This window comes from Strix aluco, chromosome 30, assembly GCF_031877795.1.
Source record: "Strix aluco isolate bStrAlu1 chromosome 30, bStrAlu1.hap1, whole genome shotgun sequence".
NCBI lineage: Eukaryota > Metazoa > Chordata > Aves > Strigiformes > Strigidae > Strix > Strix aluco.
The window spans coordinates 2,088,871-2,108,726 of record NC_133960.1 but is presented as its reverse complement, the minus strand read 5'-3'; the positions used below and the strand labels follow the sequence as shown (position 1 = coordinate 2,108,726).

The following is a 19,856-nucleotide window of genomic DNA, read 5'->3' as shown; positions in this document are numbered from 1 at the left end:
AGCTTGAGGCCATTCCCTCTTGTCCTATTGCTTATTACTTGGTTCAAGAGACTCCTCCCCCCTCTCTGCACCCTCCTGTCAGGGAGTTGCAGAGGGCCAGGAGGTCTCCCCTCAGCCTCCTCTTCTCCACACTAAACCCCCCCAGGTCCCTCAGCCGCTCCCCATCAGACCTGTGCTCCAGACCCTGCACCAGCTCCGTTGCCCTTCTCTGGACACGCTCGAGTCATTCAATGGCCTTTTTGGAGTGAGGGGCCCAAAACTGAACCCACTCATCAAGGGGCGGCCTCACCAGTGCCGAGCCCAGGGGTCACATCCCTTCCCTGTCCCTGCTGGCCACGCCAGTGCTGGTACAAGCCAGGATGCCATTGGCCTTCTTGGCCCCCTGGGCACACTGCTGGCTCATTACCAATCCCCCCCAGGTCCCTCTCTGACTGGCAGCTCTCCAGCCACTCCTCCCCAGGCCTGTAGCCCTGCTGGGGGTTGTTGTGGCCCAAGGGCAGCACCCGGCATTTACCCTTAGTGAAGCTCACACAGTTGTATGGTTATGGGGTTCGGGGGGTTCAGGGTTATGGGGGTCGCGGATCCCCCCAACCTTGCGCCCCCAGGCTCAGGACCCTCAGCACTCCCCTGTGGCCCCCCAGAGCGCCCCTGGAGCCTCCGCCCCCCCCCAGGCTCTACCAAGGGCCCCTTCACCCACCGCCCCCCCCCCCGCGGGGTCCCAGGGCCGCCCCCCCCCTCCGGCCTGGCTGTCGCCGGGCGCCGAATGATGACGCACGCAGTGGGCGGGATCCCCCCCCTCGAGAAGTGAAGCCCCGCCCAGCGCCTCGTTCTCACCTGGAGGCGGCCCCGCCCAAATCTCGCGAGATTTCGAGAGTCTATAAATAGCCCCGCTGTGGGCAGCGCCGCTCAGTGCCCGCGCAGGCCGGGGTGAGGAGGCTTCAGGAGCGCAGGTTCCTCGGGGCGACAGGTCCCCAGGGCGACAGGTCACCAGGCTAGCTCGGGAGAGCCCTGGCGGTTGCCCTGAAGGGGCACGGCTGAAGCCTGAGGCTTGTTCCTGAGGGCTGTGAGGGCCGAGGCCGGGCGCTGAGGCCTAGCGCCAAGGCGGGGGGTCTCTGTCCCTCAGGCCCCCTCTCCACAGCCGTCCTGCCGCGGGCAGGCCCTGGAGGGGTGGCCGCTGGGTCCCACTGTCCCACAGTCCCCGCGTCACGATTTACTCCCAGGGCTGAGCTGGCCCCTGCGAGAGGGGACACTGAGGCCCGTGGGCAGCACCTCCCTGTCACCTCGGTGTTGCTTCGCTGCGTCCTGGGGTGCCACCGAGCCGGGGTGCTGGCGTTAACTCCCACTTCTCCATCCTTCTGCCACGCAGACAAACTCAGGGAACTTTCAACCCTCTCTCTGTCTTTTTTTTTCTCCAAGAGCTTGTGATTTATTAGGAGCAAAATCAAATTATATTTTATCACCGGCTTGGGGAACAGAGGACTGAAAGATTAAATTCCAGCATGACAGTCAGCGATGAGGGAAGGGACGGGAATCATATCTCTCTTTGGTTACAGCGTGTTATTATCGGGCACTGGGCTCTGAGAGACAAATTACAGTTTTCTTGAGGGAATCTTTATTTAATTTTATCTTTTTTTTTAACCTGCTGCAGCTGTCAGGGCGATTCGGGAGTTAAATCGCGGCTGTTCGCATCCCCTGGTAAAGTTTTTGCTGGCGCAGGGTGGATTTTTTTACGGTTGGACTAGAAGATCTTTAAGGTCCTTTCCAACCGAGATGATTCTGTGATTTTGGAGAAAAGCTTGAGATCTGAGAGCGGGGGGGTGTTGGTCCTTGGGGGGGCATGAAAACACCGGGGGGGGGGTTTCACTTGCACCCCCAAACTTTGGCAGAGACGCTCCCCTCCCGCCTGCCGCCCTCCTTTTCCGTCGCATCGAGGGGAGAGCGGGCACACGGGGATGGAAGCGAAAGAAAATCACGCAACCCACCCCAAATTCCGCCCCCCTGCTCCGCCGAAGGCTGAGGCCGCGAGGGAAGGGAAGCGAGAGGAAGAACCAGGCGAGAGATTTCTGCGAGGAGGCGGTGAGCCTGCCGCCGTCCTGGGGGATAAATTAGAATACATCTCGGGAATAAATTAGCTGGATGGCGAGGAGGGGAGATTTGTTTCCTGGGGAAAGGAGGCTGCCTCTTCAAGGTAGAGACACCTCCGGGGCTTGGGTTTCGGAGCGGAGCCGATCGCTTTGAAGCTGCCGGCGTGGTGGTTCGCACGGCGGCGTATGAGTTCGAGGGGTTACGGACGGCGAAAAAACTTAATATCTCTTCTTTTCCTCCGTGTCCATCCACCCGTCGATCCGGGCTTCCATCTGCCCGCTCCTCGCTCCAGCGAAAGCCATTAAGAATGACAAAGCACCTTTTTTTTTTTTTTTTTTTTTTTTTTTGTTTTAAAGATGGGTCCCCGGGAGCAGCAGGCAAATTGCCTGGTTCATGCATAATAAACCAGGCGTGGAAACACACCGAGTAATAGGCTACATTTGTGGGGAAACAAAATCGTTAAGCGAGCCTATTTGCAAGGTTTTCTGGAGGAAAAAAAAATAATTATATATATAAAATAAAGCCAGGCTGGGTGTGGAGAGGCTAGCAAACCTCCCCTGCTCCTCCTGGCATCGGCTCCGCTTAAAAGCTTCGGTGAAATAGGTCAGCGGAGCCCCGCGTGCATCCTGCCCCCACCTCGGCTGCTTGGTTGGGGTCTGTGGGGCCACCGGACCCCCCCATCCCATGTCCCCAGTGCCACTGGTCGTGCCACCACTGGGTCACCCCCCCCCAGCCACTCTGTACCATGGGGGGGGTCACTCGCGTTCACCCCGTCACGATGCGCCCGCAGAACAAAGGCGACCTGCAGCCCCTTTTTTAACATTTATATTTATATATATATATAAAAAAATTAAATATATATAATATATCGTGTTTAAGACTAAAAATATAGTACATAATATTTAAAAAAAAGGAAAATGAAAAAATAAAAAATGGGAGGTTGGGGCGGGGTGGGGGGATCACAGATACGTGTCTCTAGGGGTCTAAAACAGCCTGTGCTAAGGAAGGGACCTGCTCGCCCGGTACCGGGGGGCTCAGCCGTGGCCTTGGGGGGCCCCGTTTCCGCCCCCCCCCCCCCCCCCCCTCGGGAAAGTTTTAATTTAAAGCTTCGGCTTCGATTCACGACACCCGGGGATGGCTGGGGCAGGACGCCCGTCCCGCGCTGCCGCGGTGGCTATTGCTATCGACGTGGGGATGCAGCACCTGGGGCGGGAGCCCCCCGAAACGGGGCTGTCCCCGAGGGGGGGGGTTGGGAGGGTGCGGGGGGGAGAAGGGGGGTGTTGGGGGGTTAAATCAGGCACCATTGCAAGAAATGGCACGCAGTCCTGCAGTCGGAGGCTCAGGCTGGGCGCGGGCTCAGCACCTTCCAGGGTTTGGCCCATCCTGACAGTACCTTTTTTTTGGGGGGCGGGGGGGTTGAGGGGGAAATGAGGGGGGCAGGGAAACCCCCCCGGCCGTGCCGTTGGGCTGCGTCGGCAGCACGGCTTTGCCAAACCCTCCCGGCAGCCCCCCCAAAATCGTACCTGCTCGCCACAGGGCCGGATCCAGCCCGCCGGGGGCCGGCTCCCGGGGACCCCGAAGCATGTCCCTTCCCTGGGGGACACCCCGCGGGGTGGGTGCACACATGGGGGGGTGTGTGTGTGTGTGTGTGTCTCGTACCTAATCCTGGGGGACCACTTGGGGCAACAACATGACCCCAGCCAAAACCCACCACAACTCATCGCACCCCAAAGACCCCCCCGTCCCCCAGCTCCTGAGCCAGCAGCCGGGCGAGCGTTATGGCTGCAGGCAGCGAAACTGGGGGACAGACACACACACAAAATCGGGGTCCCTGGTTGCCCAGTGCCTCCCAGTCCCTGGAACTGGGGGGACCAGCTGAGCTCCCGCTCCCAGCTGGTTTGGTTGCCGAGGCTGAAAACATTCACCAAACCCTCGGGGCCGGGGCGTGCCAGGGCCAGGGGTGCAGAGCGGTGACGCTGGTGGCTGGGAGGGTGCTTACACCCCTTCTATACACCTTTATATACATTCATAAGAGGGACCCCCCCCCCTCCCCGCACCCCCAAACCAGCAGTGGTGGGATGGAGCCGGCCGGTCCAACCGGGTGTTGCTCGGGGTGTTGGCTGGGGTCAGGGTGACACCAGCGGGATGGGTGACACCCACCGCTGCCTGGCCCATAGGTACGAGTGTGCGTATGGAGGTGGGGGGGGGGGGGGGGACGACACACACATGGGTGCCGGGGGTCTGCGGCTCTGAACTCGCCCATCCGACCCCCGGGCACCCCCCCTGCTTGTGGCTCGGAGGGTGGGCGTGGGGGGCTGTCGGTGGGTGGGATGGATGGGAAAGGTTGGGGGGGGGGGGTAGGGCTGGCCCCGAGTGGGGGGCTGTCTCCAAAATCAAGGCACAGGGAATGGAAATGGGCTGGGATGGGGCTTTTTTGGGCAAAACCAGAAACCGGGCATATATGTATGTACATACAGACACGGATATACACACATATAGCACCTCCCTGCTCCCTCACCCAGGGGTCTCGGTGGGGTGCGGGGGGGTTTCTGGGGGCAGCTTCTGCGCAGCCCCTCGCTCCTGCTGGCTCAGGGGTGCTGGGGGGACCCGTCGGGGGAGGATTTGGCCCCGCGGAGCTTTTGGTGGGGGCGGAATCCGGGGTGGCGGGAGAGCAGAGGCTGCAGAGCCGGCCCCGACAGCCGCACGCACCCGCTGAGACTGGGTGGGATGGAGATGGGGGGGGACAGGGGTGGGAATGGAGGGGGGGCAGGAGGATGCCCCCCAACCCTCTCCCTCCTCCAGGAAGGTACCAAAAAGAAAGAACTGAATGAGTGGAAGCTCGAAGAGACTCGGGGCACGTCCCCGCTGCCAGCAAACCCCGGGGCGGGGTGGGCAGGGGGGGGTTGGCCCGGCACGTGGAGTCCAGCCGCCGGAGGAGAAGCGGGGCAGAAGGGTCAGGATGAGCCCCTGAATATCAGGGGACAGTCGTGAGGTACCTGCGGACCCCCGCTGCCTGCACCACCCCCCCCCACCGGCTTCGGCGCTGCCTGCCAGCCCCTGCCCGCCCTTAAACGTGCGTCTGCATCCGCTGCTGGAAGCGCTGCCCGTAGTCCGAGTGCTGGGAGGTGTAGGAGAAGCGGGTGGCACTGGCGTACTTGCCCATGGGGTCGTAGGCGTCGTAGGGGGCCCGGTCCAGGCTGGGGGGGGGCTGGCCGTACCCCAGGCGATAGGTGGCATAACCGGTGCCGGCCGGGAAGGCGGCGTGACCGCCGTAGTTCTCGTAGGAGAGCTGGCTTGCCGTCTCCCCGCCCGCCGTCCCGGGAGGGGGTCCGGGACCCGGCGCCGCCTCGGCGTTGTAGTCGGACGCGGGGCCGCGGCTGTAGGTGTTGAGCTGAGCGTAACCGCTGGAGTGCGAGAGGCGGGAGGGCGGGCGGGTGTCGTAGCGCGCCGGGCCGGGGTTGCGGTAGTCGGCGTAGAGGACGGTGCGGGAGGACGGACGGTCCTCGTGGGCGCGGACGTTGTAGTAGCCGTTGGTGGGGTCCTGCGAGGAGAAGGGGGTTGTGCTGAGCCCAGCAGGGACCCGGCTCTGCAGGGAGAGTCCTGGCCCCTTTCCCAGGCCAAAAGCGGGCTCTGCCCCTCCTCTACCCCCCCCGCGCCCCAGCACCATCCCCGCACCTTGAGCTCGTACTCCTCGCGGGTGTCGATGGTGTCGCAGCGCAGGTCCTGCTTCAAGTCCACGTCGTCCTTGAACGACTGCGGGAGAGGGGTGGGGGGAGAGACACACTCATTCCTCCACGGTCCCATCCGGCCCAGCGCGGGGAAGGGTGCTGTGGGGTGACCCCCCCCGCCCTGGTGCGGGGTGTCCCTTACCGAGTAGATGGCCTTCATGACGCGGGTGGCCGTGGAGACGCTGGCCGTGTCCTCCTCGCGGTCCGCGTGCAGCGTCAGGGGCTCCCTGTTCACCGTCTCCACCTTGATGTCCAGCTTGCGCAGGGTGACGTCCTTGCGGCCTGGGGACATGTGGCACCGGGGATGGAGGTGGCCGCTGGCAGCATCCTCCCACGGGTGGCACCCACGGTCCCCTCTGCCATGGCCGCAGCCCCCCCGCCCCGTGCCCCCCCACTCACTTCCTTTCCGGCGCCGGTAGAGGAAGCAGGCGAGCGCCACGAGGAAGCTGATGACGAGGATGCTGGCCCCGATGGTGGCCCCGGCGATGATGCCCACGGGCAAAACCTCTACAGGAGACGGGGAGACGTTAGCTGGGGACAGTGGCACCGCCAAGGGGTGGCCGCGGCGGGAGGGCGCTTGCCCTCGCCGAAGCCCCGGTGCCGAGCCGGCGCTACCTTTCTCCTCCAGCTGGATGATGGCGGTTCCCGGCCCGAAGCTGTTCCAGGCCGTGCAGTTGTAGCGGGTCTGGAAGTCGGCGTCCATGACGTTGTTGATGGTGAGGGTGGAGAGGACCCCGCTGCCCGTGTTAGTCCGCTCCACCGTGTACCGCTCCAGCGTCCCGGCCTCCAAAATATTCTCCTTCCAGGCCCACGCCTGGTCCCGCCGGGGTGGGGGAGAGGGGGCTGTGTCAGCACCCGCGGCTCAGCGCCGGCCCCAGCACCCCCCCGGCCCCCCGCCGCGGCACTCACGATGCGGTCTGGGGGCGGCGTGCTGCCGATGAAACACTCCACCTTGCCGCGGTCCCCGCGCACCGCGTACTGCACGGCCTCGCTCGAGATGATGGGGGGTCCTGGGGGAGGCAAAGTGGGGTGGGGGGGGGGATTGACCCTGAAACCCTGAGAAGGTGGCGGGGGGGGAACACGCCGCGGGCTGGTCACGGGCATCGCAACCGCATCAATCCATCGCGGGGCTGGCACGGGGAGGGGGCTGGGGCTGGCTCCCCTGGCGGGGGGGTCACTCACCGTTGACGAAGAGGGTGACCTCGCGCTCGCCCACACCGATGCGGGGGACGATGGCTTTGCAGACGTACTGCCCCGCGTCGGCCTGCGTGACGGACTTCAGGTACAGCTGGTTGCTGTTGCTCAGGACCTGGGTGCAAGCGCCATGGGACATCAGGGAGGGGATACACAGAGCCCCCCCCTGCCACCCCCCCAGACCACCCCCCACCAGACCCTACCATGTTGGACTCCTTTTTGGTCCAGGTGAGGGTCAGCGGCGGGTTGCCGGACCACACGCACGTCAAGGTGACGTCGGAGCCGATGTCCGTGACGGTGGGTTTGGGGTCCACCACGATCCGAGGGGCGACTGGAGAGATGGGGGAGAGGGTGAGGGGCAGAGTTCGGGGCACGGCAGCAGCCTGGGGGTGCCGGGGAGGCGGGGGGGGGGGGGGGGGGGAGCTGCCCCACTCACAGTGCACGTCCACCAGCGTGCTGACGTTGGTGCTGCCGATGTCGTTGTGCACCTCGCAGGAGACGGGCTCCGTGAAGAAGGTGTAATCCACCTGCGTGTCGTACTTGTTCTCCTTGGCATCCTCGATGATCACCCCCCCCTTGGCCCACCTGGGGGGGGGGGGGGGGAGGGCAGAGACGCAAGGCGGGTACATTCAGGGGGCACGCAGGACCCCCAGGGTCCCGTTTGACCCCCCCCCCCCCCGCCTCCTCCATCCCGCATGATGCTGAAGCCAAGCCAGGAGGTTGGGGAGGGACGTCCTGGGGTCCCGCGGGCCCCTCACCTGTAGCCTTTGATCTCGGGGTTGGCGGTCGCCATGCAGGTGAACACGACCCTCTCGCCCTCCTGCACCGTCTGGGGCTGGATGGACAAGGTGACAGTCGGGGGATCTGCGGGGGGGGGTGGGGGGGTGGATGGAGCCGTCACGGGCGCTGCCACAGGCTCAGTGGGGCAGAGGGAGAGGGGACAAAGGGACAATCCCCCTGCCTGGCACTGCCCGTGTCACCCACTCCCCATGGTGACACCCAGGGCATGGCCCACCAGGGTGGGGGGGGGTCCCAAAAGCTCTGATGCTCAGTGTGGGCTCCCTGTCCATCGTGGGTGCTCACTGTGGGTGCTCTGCATCCCTCCCCAGTGTGGGCACCCAGTATCCCTGTCTGGTGTGGGTGCTCACCATGGGCACCCAGTATCCCTCCCCAGCATGGGCACCCAGTATCCCTTCGCAGTGTGGGTGCCCAGCATCCCTGTCCATCGTGGGTGCTCACTGTGGGTGCTCTGCATCCCTCCTCAGTGTGGGTACCCCGTATCCCTTCCCAGTGTGGATACCCACCATCCCTGCCTGGTGTGGGTGCTCCCCACGGGTGCCCAGTATCCCTTCTCGGTGTGAGTGCTTGCTGTGGGCACCCAGCATCCCTTCCTGGAGTGGGTACCCATCATCCCCACCCGCTGTGGGTGCTGGCGGTGCGCACCCAGTATCCCTATCCACTGCGGGTGCTCTGCATCCCTCCCCAGTGTGGGCACCCAGTATCCCTGCCCAGTGTGGGTGCTCACCGTGGGTGCCCAGCATCCCTTCCCAGAGTGGGTACCCATCATCCCCACCCACCGTGGGTGCTGGTGGTGGGTGCTGGGCCCCGGCCCGGCAGAGCCTTCCCGCAGCAGCCACTGGAGGTCGGTGTTCACCACCAAGTCCCAGCCCAGGCTCCAGCCGGCACTGGCCGGGTGGGACTGGGTGAATCCGCCCCCCCCGGAGACCTAGCTCCAACCACAGGGCTGGGGCACCCCGGGCACCCCACGACGTCCACGTACCCCGAGAACTCGTCTCCCGCTCCCTGCCCCAGCCACACCCCGATGCCCCCGACACGCAGGGGTCATCCCCTCCGCCCCCGACACCGACTCACGGTGAACGTTGAGCTTGACGAAGGTCTCCTTGCCCGTCGGGACGGCATCGTTGGTGCTGCGGCAGGAGAACACCCGCCCAATGTCAAGGTCGGTCGGGTTGATGGCGAGCTGGCTGGTGGTCGTCTCCCGCTTGCCGTCGGCCAACACCTCCTGCCAGGGAGAGGGGACAGTCCCCGTTGGCTCCCAGCACCGCACCGGGGACGCCAAAGCACAGCGTGGGGTGAAGGGGATGGACGCGGGGTCCCGGCATGTCCCCGTTACCGTGCTGGTGACGGCTCCGTCCTGCTGGAGCCCGTCCCGGTACCAGACGATGGTGGCCGCCGGCTTGGCGCTGCGTGCCCGGCAGGTCAGGTTGTACGGCGTCCCGGCACGCAGCAGGATTTCGGGGGCTCCGTCGATGGTGGGGTCCTCGGGGGGGACTGCAGAGGGGCGAGGGGACACCGGGTGGGTGCCAGCTGCCTGGGGACAGGCAGGCCCCGCTCCGCGCCACGTGACGCTGAAAAATCGATGCTGCTCTGATAACGGGAGAGCCATTACGGGCAGCGGAGGCAGATCTCCTCGCTGCTGCCTGCAAGTGCAGGCAGCATTTGGCAGAGGAGCCTCAACTGGGCCGGCACCACCTGGGTATTAATCCCTGTTTTGATCAGGAGCTAAAGCCCCGTTACTGATTTATTAGGGCTCAGCTCTCGGGGAGAGGTAAAGGCACCGTTTGGCGTCGGGAGGGGAACCCTGTGCCGGCAGAAGCCAGGCAGGAGGCACGAGCCGGGTGCGGTGGCCTGATTTGGGGTGTCCCCAAGGTGGGGGCTTGGAGAGGGGGGCTCGTGGAGAGGGGGCTCGTGCCATGCATGAGGAGCTGGGTGCGTGTTTGCGAACCGCCCCGGGGAGCTGGTAAGGATGGAAATGGGGACTGGCTGCCTGGTGGTAGTAGGATGGGTGGAGCAGGGGGGTCCCCCATGTCTGGAGACCCCAATACCCACAGGACCCTCCTCTGCCCAGGGACCCCCGTGCCTGGGGACCTCTCTGCCTGGAGAACCCCCTGCCTGGGGACCCTTGGGCCCAAGTATCTCCCTGCCTGGGGACCCCAATACCCGCAGGAGCCTCCTCTGCCCAGGGACCCCCCCACCTGGGGAACCCCCTGCCCTGCCCCAGCTGAGCCCCACACTGGGCAGGGGATGCAGGGGGACCCCGCTGAGCTTGGCAGGGTAAGGAGGAGACCCCAGGTACCCCCAGCCTTGGCAGTGCCACCCCAAAGACTCTGGGGGGGGTGGGGGGGGGCTGTTCCCACTGACTCACAGCCCCCCCAGGCCAAACGTGGCCCTTTCAGGCTGGGGGGGTCCCTGGGGGACCCTCCCTGCTCCAGTGGCTGCCGTGCCACATCAGTACCCCGGCCACATCTCCTGCTCGCGCGCCTTTTCTCTCCCGTCTTTCTAATGGGAATTTCAATGCCAGGGGAAGAAGGAGAAAAAAAAAAAAAAATTAAGAAAAGCAAGAAATCCGCCCCAAAACCCCATTCATGCAACATTTCCGCTGCGGCTCCAGCATCTTCTTTCCCTTTTTTTTTTTTTTTTTTACAAGACACAAAAGTCAGGGAAATCAAAGTTACTGCACTCGTAGGTCCCGTAACTCAGCCGCGGCGTGAATATAGATTAAGGCATTAAAGATAATGGCACATCCCGGCTGCTGGAGGGAAGGGGGAGGGCGGCAGCGCAGGCAGCAACAGCCTTTCCCCTGCCTGCGAGCAGCCACGCTGCCTGCGGGGAACGCGGGGTGCAGTGGGGGGGGACGTGGGGGGCAGTGGGGGGGCTGCTGGCTCCTTACTGAGCACGGTGAGCTTGGCCCGGCGGGACCGCAGCGCGGCCTCGGTGGCCTGGCACTCGTACACGGCGTCATCGGAGAGCTCGGCGTCGCTGATCTCCAGGTTGTACTGGCCCGAGTCGGCCGTGCCCACGATGCGGTAGCGCGGCCAGGCTGCGGGGACACGGGGCGGGGGGGTCAGCACGGAGGGAATGGGGGTTCACCTGAATTCTGCAGGGCTGGGAGGATGCTCCAAGGCCACTTTTTCAGGGAGGAGAGGACGGCGTGGATGGGAACCCCCCTCCCTGTTCATGGAGGAGCAGCTCCTGCCTGTTTGGGTACAGCCCGGGCAGGGCCGGGGGGGGGCTGTGCCTGCGCCCGCTGCCAGCCCCTGGGGGGGACATGGGCAGCCAGCGGGGCCCTGGCACACGGGGGATCCCTGGGCACATGGGGGATCCCTGGTGCCCACAGGATCCCGGGCACATGTGGGATGCCAGGAGCACACAAGATCCCTGGGCACACGGGGGATCCCTGGTGCCCACAGCATCCCTGGCACACAGGGGATGCCCAGGGCACATGTGGGATGCCCAGTGACCACAGGATCCTGGGCACACGCAGGATCCCGGGCACACAGGGGATGCCCAGGGCACATGTGGGATGCCCAGTGACCAGAGGATCCTGGGCACACGCGAGATCCCGGGCACACAGGGGATGCCCAGGGCACACAAGATCCCTGGCCCACGTGGGATCCTTGGTGCCCACGGGATCCCGGGCACACGGGGGCTGCCCAGGGCACGCGGGACCCCGCAGCACACAGGACAGGTACCTTTGAGGCCCTGCCCCATCCCCAGGGCGAGCCCATCTTTGGTCCATTGCACGATCCCGGAGTAATTGAGCACCACGCAGGAGAGGACAATCCTCTGGCCGGCCACCACCGTCTGGTCCTCCGGCTCCTCCACAAACCGCGTCTGTGCCGCTGTGGACAGAGCAGGGGGGTCAGCCAGGGCTTGGGGGTGCCCCCCACATGCCAGTGGCTGTGCCGCCAGCGCCCGGTGCTCCATCACGCCAGCGGCTCCAGCGCCACGGAGCTGCCTCCAGCACGGCCCCACCAGGGCCCCCCCCAGAGCTGCCCGTGGTCCCTGAAGGGGCTGCCGGGAGTGTGGGACCCCCCAAACCGGGCTCTGCCGCACCCCAGCCCTGTGCAGCAGGACACGGCAGGGGATGGGGACCGGGACCCCGGGAGGGCAGCGGGGAGAGGGGCGTTACGGCAGAGGAGCCACCTCTCCCCTGGCGGTTCCCCCCCCTTAAAAGGTTTATTTCCTAAAATATTCAAATTATTTCCACCGTGGCGCAGGAGAGGGGGAGGCAGAAATCCCTTTTGGGGATGAGTGAGCTGTGGATAACGAAGCCATTAAGCCCCCAGCACGGCCTCCGCCTGTGGCCCGGCTGGGCCTGGCATGGCACAACTGTGCCGCTCGTGGGGTGCCCCTGCCACAGCTCGGGCACCCCAACCTGCTCCGGTTCATCCCCAGCGTGTGCTGGGTCCCCAGAGAGCCGGGGGCTCCTCCTGCCTTTGATCCTGCAAACAACCCCCCCACTAGCCCCCGAAATCCCCGCACCGTGGCCCCAGGCTGCTGCCTCCCTTCCCAGCACCCTCCTCGCCGTGCCCGGGGGACCGATCCGGTGTCTGCCCGCGGGTGCTGGCGCGGGGTGGGGTACGAGTGATGTCCCCGGGTGTCCAGCTGTGCCAACGGGTACAGTGAGAGTCAGCATCAGGCAGCCCCAAAACCCCAGGACACGGCACCCCAGGATCCCTGGGATGGGGTACCCCAGGATCCCCAGCACATGGCACCCCAGGATCCCTGGGACCTCGTAGCCTGGGATTGCTGGGACGTGGCACCCCAGGATCTTTGCGGTGGGGTACCCCAGGATATGGCACCCCAGAACATGGCACATGGCACCCCAGGATCCCTGGGATGGGGTACCCCAGGATGCCCAGTACATGGCACTCTGGAATCCCCGGGATGGGGTACCCCAGGATCCCTGGGACCTGGTACCCTAGGATTGCTGGGACATGGCACCCAGGGTTCCTGGGATGGGGCACCCCAGAATCCTCAAGACCTGGCACCCCAGGATCCCTGGGACATTGCACCCCAGGATCTGTGGGACATGGCACCCCAGGATCCCTGGGACATTGCACCCCAGAATCCTTGAGACATGGCACCCCAGAATCCTTGAGACATGGCACCTCAGGATCCCTGGGACATGGCACCCAGGATCCCCGGGATGGGGCACCCCAGGATCCCTGGGATGGGGTACCCAGGGACCCCGGGGATAGGACACCCCCAGATCTAGCACCCCGGGATCTCCGTGATGGGGCACCCCAGCCAACCCCCTCTCAGCACCGCTGGCCTGTGCCCCAGGGACCTGCAGCCTGCCGCGGTGATCTGGGGACAGTCACTGCTCCCAGCCACCCTGGGGTGACCCCGTGCCACCCCCTCGGCCCCCCCCAGCCCCAGCCCACGTCTGCGCGGCCCCATGGCCCCCCGGGAGGGGATGGAGCAGGGATGGAGGAAGATAAAGGGAAGGAGAGAGCGGGAGAGGCGGGGGAAGGAGGGGAGGGATGGAGCAGGAATGGGGGGGCCGAGGGGAGGGGGAAAATAAAAAGCAGAGCGGAGATCAAAGAGGAAGGTGCCTGGAGAGAGGTGGTGGGCGTGAGGGAAGATCAGAGCCGGGGAAGGGGGGGCGAGACAGGCGGGAGGAGGCGCAGGCAGCGGCGGCCGCCTGCCAGACAGCGCGGGGGGACCCCCAGCCCTCTGCCTGTGTGACACGCAGTGCCGGCCTGGCACCGGCTGGCACCGGGCTGGGCTGGCATGGGGCTAGCATGGCACTGGGGTGGGCTGGCATGGGGCTAGCATGGCACTGGGATGGCCCAGCCTGGCATGGGGCTAGCATGGCACCAGGCTGGTCTGGCATGGGGCTAGCATGGCAGTGGGCTGGCATGGGGCTAGCATGGCACTGGGCTGGCCTGGCTTGGGGCTAGGATGGCACTGGGCTGGCCCAGCCTGGCATGGGGCTAACATGGCACTGGGGTGGCACTGAGCTGGCCTGGCATGGGGCTAGCATGGCACTGGGGTGGCCCAGCCTGCACTGGGCTGGCACCGGGCTGGGCTGGCACGGGGCTAGCATGGCACTGGGGTGGCCCAGCCTGGCATGGGGCTAGCATGGCACTGAGGTGGCACTGGGCTGGCCTGGCATGGGGCTAGCATGGCACTGGGGTGGCACTGGGCTGGCCTGGCATGGGGCTAGCATGGCACTGGGCTGGCACCGGGCTGTCCTGGCACAGCACGGGTGATATCTTCGGCAGGTGACGGTGACAGCGGCAGGCAGCGAGGAGCTGCCCGCTCTGGGTGCTTTGCCCTCTGCCCGCCCTGCCGGCACCCCCGGGGCTGCTGCCCCTGCCCGGCCCCGGCTCCAGCAAACCCCAACTGGGCTGCTAATCCTGGCAGCGGGCAACCGGCCGCGGCGGGTGTTTAGGCAGCTCCCTCCCCCCCTCCAAGGACGAGGGCACCGCCGCAGTGGGGACACCCCGTGGTACCCACCCGGTGCGGGGGGGGGGCTGCGACCACCACCAGCCCCCCCCGTGCCCACCAAGCACCAAAACACCCATCGCTGGGACCCTCCTGCACCCACGCGGTGGTTCCCCGCGGCAGGGACCGGGGTGGTGGGTGCCGGTGCCACCCCCCCAGTGCCAGCCGAGGCGGGGGGTCACCAGTGGGTTGTCCCAGCGTGGGAGCCGGCAGCGCCGCAGCGCTTCTGCCCCCCTCCCCGCCTCGAAGGGGCTTTACCGGGTGCCCCAAGCGACCAAGGTGGGGGGGACTTAATGTCTCCCCCCATCCAGCGCCCCCCCGCGCTGCCCGTCCTGCCGGGCCAAGGGCTGTTTAGTCTGGAGGAGGGCGACGCGCGGGGGAGGCCGCGTGCCAAGCGATTGCCGCGGCGCAGCGAGCGCTGAAAGTCTTTCCGTGTCGCGGGGCCTTGACATGACGCCGAGGAGACGGGCGCTTCCCAAGGGCTGGAGGCTTAAAAGGCAGGAGGGGGCCCCCCCCAATCCCGCCACGCCGACCCCCGTGACGCGTGGCACGGTGGCTCTGGGCTCTGAGCGTGCATGCACACGTGTGTGAGTGGGTACACGTGCGTGGGGCCATGCCTGTGTGTGCGGGAACGTGTGTGTGTGCGCGTGGGAACATGCGTGTGTCCGTGGACTGCACGTGTGTGCGTGGGAACACGTGCTTGTGTGCATGGGAACACACATGTATGCATGGGTTGTGCCTGTGTGCATGGGAACATACATGTATTCATGGATTGGGTCTGTGTGCATGGGAACACACATGTATGCATGGGTTGTGTCTGTGTGCATGGGAACACACACGTATGCATGGGTTGTGTCTGTGTGCATGGGAACATACATGTATGCATGGGTTGTGCCTGTGTGCATGGGAACATACATGTATTCATGGATTGTGTCTGTGTGCATGGGAACACACATGTATGCATGGGTTGTGCCTGTGTGCATGGGAACATACATGTATTCATGGATTGGGTCTGTGTGCATGGGAACACACATGTATGCATGGGTTGTGTCTGTGTGCATGGGAGTGTGTGTGCATGGGAACACACATGTATGCATGGGTTGTGCCTGTGTGCATGGGAACACACACGTATGCATGGGTTGTGTCTGTGTGCATGGGAACATACATGTATTCATGGATTGTGTCTGTGTGCATGGGAACACACATGTATGCATGGGTTGTGTCTGTGTGCATGGGAACATACATGTATGCATGGATTGTGTCTGTGTGCATGGGAACACATGTATGCATGGGTTGTGTCTGTGTGCATGGGAACATACATGTATGCATGGGTTGTGTCTGTGTGCATGGGAACATACATGTATGCATGGACTGTGCCTGTGTGCATGGGAGTGTGTGTCTGTGTGCATGGGAACACACATGTATGCATGGGTTGTGCCTGTGTGCATGGGAGTGTGTCTGTGTGCATGGGAACACGTGTGTGTGTGCATGGGAATGTGCATGTGTGCATGGAAACGCGTACATGCATGTGTCCGTGGATTGTGTGTGTGTGTGCAAGGGAACACGTGCGTGTGTGCATGGGGGCCTGTGTGCATGGGAATGTGTGTGTGTGCATGGGAACATCCATGTGTGCATGGATTGTGCCTGTGTGCGTGGGAACATGTCTGTGTGCATGGGAACACATGCATGTGTGCATGGGAATACATATATGTGCATGGGAGTGTGTCCCTGTGTGCATGGGAACATGCATGTGTGCATGGAAATGTGCATGTGTCCGTGGATTGTGCATGTGTGCATGGGAACACGTGCATGTGTGCATGGGAATACACATGTGTGCATGGGAATGTGTGCCTGTGTGCATGAGAACACGTGCATGTGTGCATGGGAACATACATGTGTTGAATGGGAATGTGCCTGTGTATGTGGGAACACACATGTGCATGGGAACATGCCTGTGTGTGTGGGAACACACACATATGAGCACAGGAACACGCCTGTGTCCATGGGAACACACATATGTGTGCACGGGATTGTGCCTGTCTGTGTGGGAACACACACGTGTGCATGGGAACATGCCTGTGTCCATGGGAACACACGTATGTGAGCACAGGAACATGCCTGTATCCATGGGAACACACGTATGTGAGCATGGGAACACGCCTGTATCCATGGGAACACACGTATGTGAGCACAGGAACACACGTATGTGAGCACAGGAACACGCCTGTATCCATGGGAACACACGTATGTGAGCACAGGAACACACGTATGTGAGCACAGGAACACGCCTGTGTCCATGGGAACACACATATGTGTGCACGGGATTGTGCCTGTCTGTGTGGGAACACACACGTGTGCATGGGAACATGCCTGTGTCCATGGGAACACACGTATGTGAGCACAGGAACATGCCTGTATCCATGGGAACACACGTATGTGAGCACAGGAACACACGTATGTGAGCACAGGAACACGCCTGTATCCATGGGAACACACGTATGTGAGCATGGGAACACGCCTGTATCCATGGGAACACACGTATGTGAGCACAGGAACACACGTATGTGAGCACAGGAACACGCCTGTATCCATGGGAACACACGTATGTGAGCACAGGAACACGCCTGTGTCCATGGGAACACACGTATGTGAGCACAGGAACACGCCTGTATCCATGGGAACACACGTATGTGAGCACAGGAACACGCCTGTATCCATGGGAACACACGTATGTGAGCACAGGAACATGCCTGTATCCATGGGAACACCCATGTGTGCCCGGCAGCGCCCGCCCACAACCACAGGAACACACACACGCGTGCTGGGACACACGAGCAGGCGAACACGCGTGTGCTGGGCGGGCGGGGGGCCTGGGGGGGGTCTCCGGGGCCGTGGCGGGCCCACGCGTGGCGGCGGGGGGGGCCGGGGAGCCCCACTCCGGGCCCTGTCTCCCTCCATTTCTCCGGCGAAGGCTGATTAAGCCCCGGGGCGGGTGCTCCAATCCCCCTCTCTCTCCTCTCGCTATTAAACTCCGGGTTCAAAGAAAAGCTTTTTATTCGCGCTGACAGCTTTCAGATGGAGCGAAATCTCCCCGCGCTGGAGGTTTTTTTTTTTTTTTTTATTATTATTTTATCTCTCTCCCTCCTCCCCTTCCTCTTCTCGCTGCTTTTAAATTTAAGCCTTTCCCCCTTTTGCCTCTTCCCAAGTTGTTCGCTTCTATTTATATGGACCAAAAAAAAAAAAAAAATTTAGGCAGGGAGGGGAAAAAAACCAAAACAACAAACCAAACCCAAAACCCTCCACTGGTTTTATTCTGCGGGAGAGAAAAGAGGATTTGGCTTCCCTGGGGCCCTGCCCGGCGGAGCGGGAAGGGAGGGACGGGAGCGGAGGCAGGATGAGGCCACGGCTGGGTGCTGCGGACGGGGCATCGCTGCTGTCCCCGTCCCCCCACCACTGTCCCCGTCCCCCCCATTGCTGTCCCCGTCCCCCCATTGCTGTCCCCATCCCCCTACTGCCGTCCCCGTCCCCCCATTGCTGTCCCCGTCCCCCCACCACTGTCCCTGTCCCCCCATTGCTGTCCCCCTCCCCCCATTGCTGTCCCCGTCCCCCCACCACTGTCCCTGTCCCCCCCATTGCTGTCCCCGTCCCCCCACTGCTGTCCCCATCCCCCCATTGCTGTCCCCCTCCCCCCATTGCTGTCCCCCTCCCCCCACCACTGTCCCCGTCCCCCCCATTGCTGTCCCCGTCCCCCTGCCGCTGTCCTTGTCCCCCCGCTGCTGTCCCCGTCCCCCCACTGCTGTCCCCGTCCCCCTGCCGCTGTCCCCATCCTCCCATTGCTGTCCCCGTCCCCCCGCTGCCGTCCCTGTCCCCCCATTGCTGTCCCCATCCCCCGCCGCTGTCCCTGTCCCCCCATTGCTGTCCCTGTCCCCCCACTGCTGTCCCCATTCCCCCATTGCTGTCCCCGTCCCCCCACTGCTGTCCCCGTCCCCCCATTGCTGTCCCCGTCCCCCTGCCGCTGTCCCTGTCCCCCCATTGCTACCCCTGTCCCCCCGCTGCTGTCCCCGCGCTGTCACAGCGCCAGCGCCCAGAGCCACTCGTCACTCGGCGCGAGGCAATGGTACAGAAAAAATAAAAAAAGCTCAATAACCCAGCGGGGATGGAGGGGACCCCACACACCCCGCAACCGGCTGCGTGGGGAAACTGAGGCACGGGAGGGGGCTGAGCTCCGTCCCAGCTGAGGGGTCCCAGCGGGGACACGGCCGCAGCCCCCGCGGGTCCCATCCTGCCGGGCGCTGGCCGAGCGGTGCCGTGTCTCGCCGCGGGGATGTGCCGGTGCGGAGATGTGATGGGTCCTGGCACGTCCCCGCGCCCCCCCCTGCCGCGCCGTTGGGGCTATTTTAGGCTCCGACAATTTTGGTTTTTCAAGCTAAACCCGGCGCTGGCTCAGGGCAGGGACACGGGGGGCTGGTGGCAGCCGCTGACCCCCCAACGCTGCGTGTCCCTGGGGTCCCATCCTGACCCTGGGGGCTGCGACAGAGGTTTCCCAGATGGGATGCGGGGGGGGGGGGTGTCCTCGCTTTGGGGGTGCCCCCCGCATCTCCCGCATCATCCCCCGCTCACCACCGGCCCTGATTAGGCCCCGACCAGCGGCCACACGGCCTGGCCCAGCGCTCGCCCGCAGCTCCCAGCATGTCAACTGGTATTTGCTGGAGAGGGTCCCCGTCGCCGTCCACAATTCCTGAGGCTCCTCCGCTCGCGCAGCAGCTTGGCAGGAGGAGCCGCTTCCGCTCGAAGTCGCTCAATACCCTCTTCTATTTTCTTCTCTTTCGGCTTTTTAACGCTAACGGGGCTGGACGGGGGGTGGCAAAGCCCCAGCGGCTCCGGGGGGGGGACCCTGGGGTGGTGACACCAGGGGGGGACCAGCAGCCGGGGACCGGCCGCACCGGTTGGGGGTCAAATCTCTGTGTCCCCCCCGATTCCCGGCTTCGTTATCGGCCCCCGGTGCATCCTCAGTAAAAAGGCACCGACCCCGTTTGACCAAAATCTCTCTCCTGTAATCCCGTTCTGATTGACATTAATTGAATATTACGATCCTTTAATTCCTCATTAATTGAATCCCGCCATCGCGGCTCCGTGATGCGCGGGGAGCTGGGAGCATCCCTGCCGGGCCAGCATCCTTGGTGGCCAGTTGTCCCTGTCCCTGTCCCTGTCCTGGCCACACCAGTGTTCTCAGTGGCCAGTTGTCCCCATCCCTGTCCCCATCCCGGCCACACCAATGTCCTCGGTGGCCAGTTGTCCCCGTCCCCACCGTGCCAGCATCCTCAGTAGCGGTTGTTCCTGTCCCTGTCTCTGTCCCTGTCCTGGCCACACCAGTGTCCTCAGTAGCCCCCTGTCCCCATCCCCATCGTGCCAGCATCCTCAGTGGCCGGTTGTCCCTGTCCCCATCTCTGCCACACCAGTGTCCTCGGTGGCCAGTTGTCCCCGTCCCAGTCCCCATCCCTGCTGTGCCAGCACCCTCGGTGGCTGGTTGTCCCTGTCCCTGTCCTGGCCACACCAGTGTCCTCAGTAGCCCCCTGTCCCCATTCCCACTGT

At 64.0% G+C, this 19,856-nt stretch overlaps 1 protein-coding gene across 1 annotated transcript; it reads right to left on the bottom strand.

The window, feature by feature from the left end:
• Nucleotides 1–5,055: 5,055 nt before the first annotated feature.
• On the bottom strand, nt 5,056–11,646 carry KIRREL1 (kirre like nephrin family adhesion molecule 1). Its single transcript, XM_074809494.1, has 14 exons — nt 11,501–11,646; nt 10,699–10,848; nt 9,142–9,299; nt 8,880–9,030; nt 7,766–7,871; nt 7,444–7,592; nt 7,211–7,338; nt 6,996–7,122; nt 6,723–6,823; nt 6,429–6,627; nt 6,213–6,320; nt 5,956–6,095; nt 5,761–5,838; nt 5,056–5,626 (listed from the first exon to the last, which is right to left on the bottom strand). Exons 1-14 carry the CDS (start codon nt 11,517–11,519, stop codon nt 5,153–5,155), a joined length of 2,088 nt encoding a protein of 695 aa, XP_074665595.1. The 5' UTR covers nt 11,520–11,646; the 3' UTR covers nt 5,056–5,152.
• Nucleotides 11,647–19,856: the final 8,210 nt, after the last annotated feature.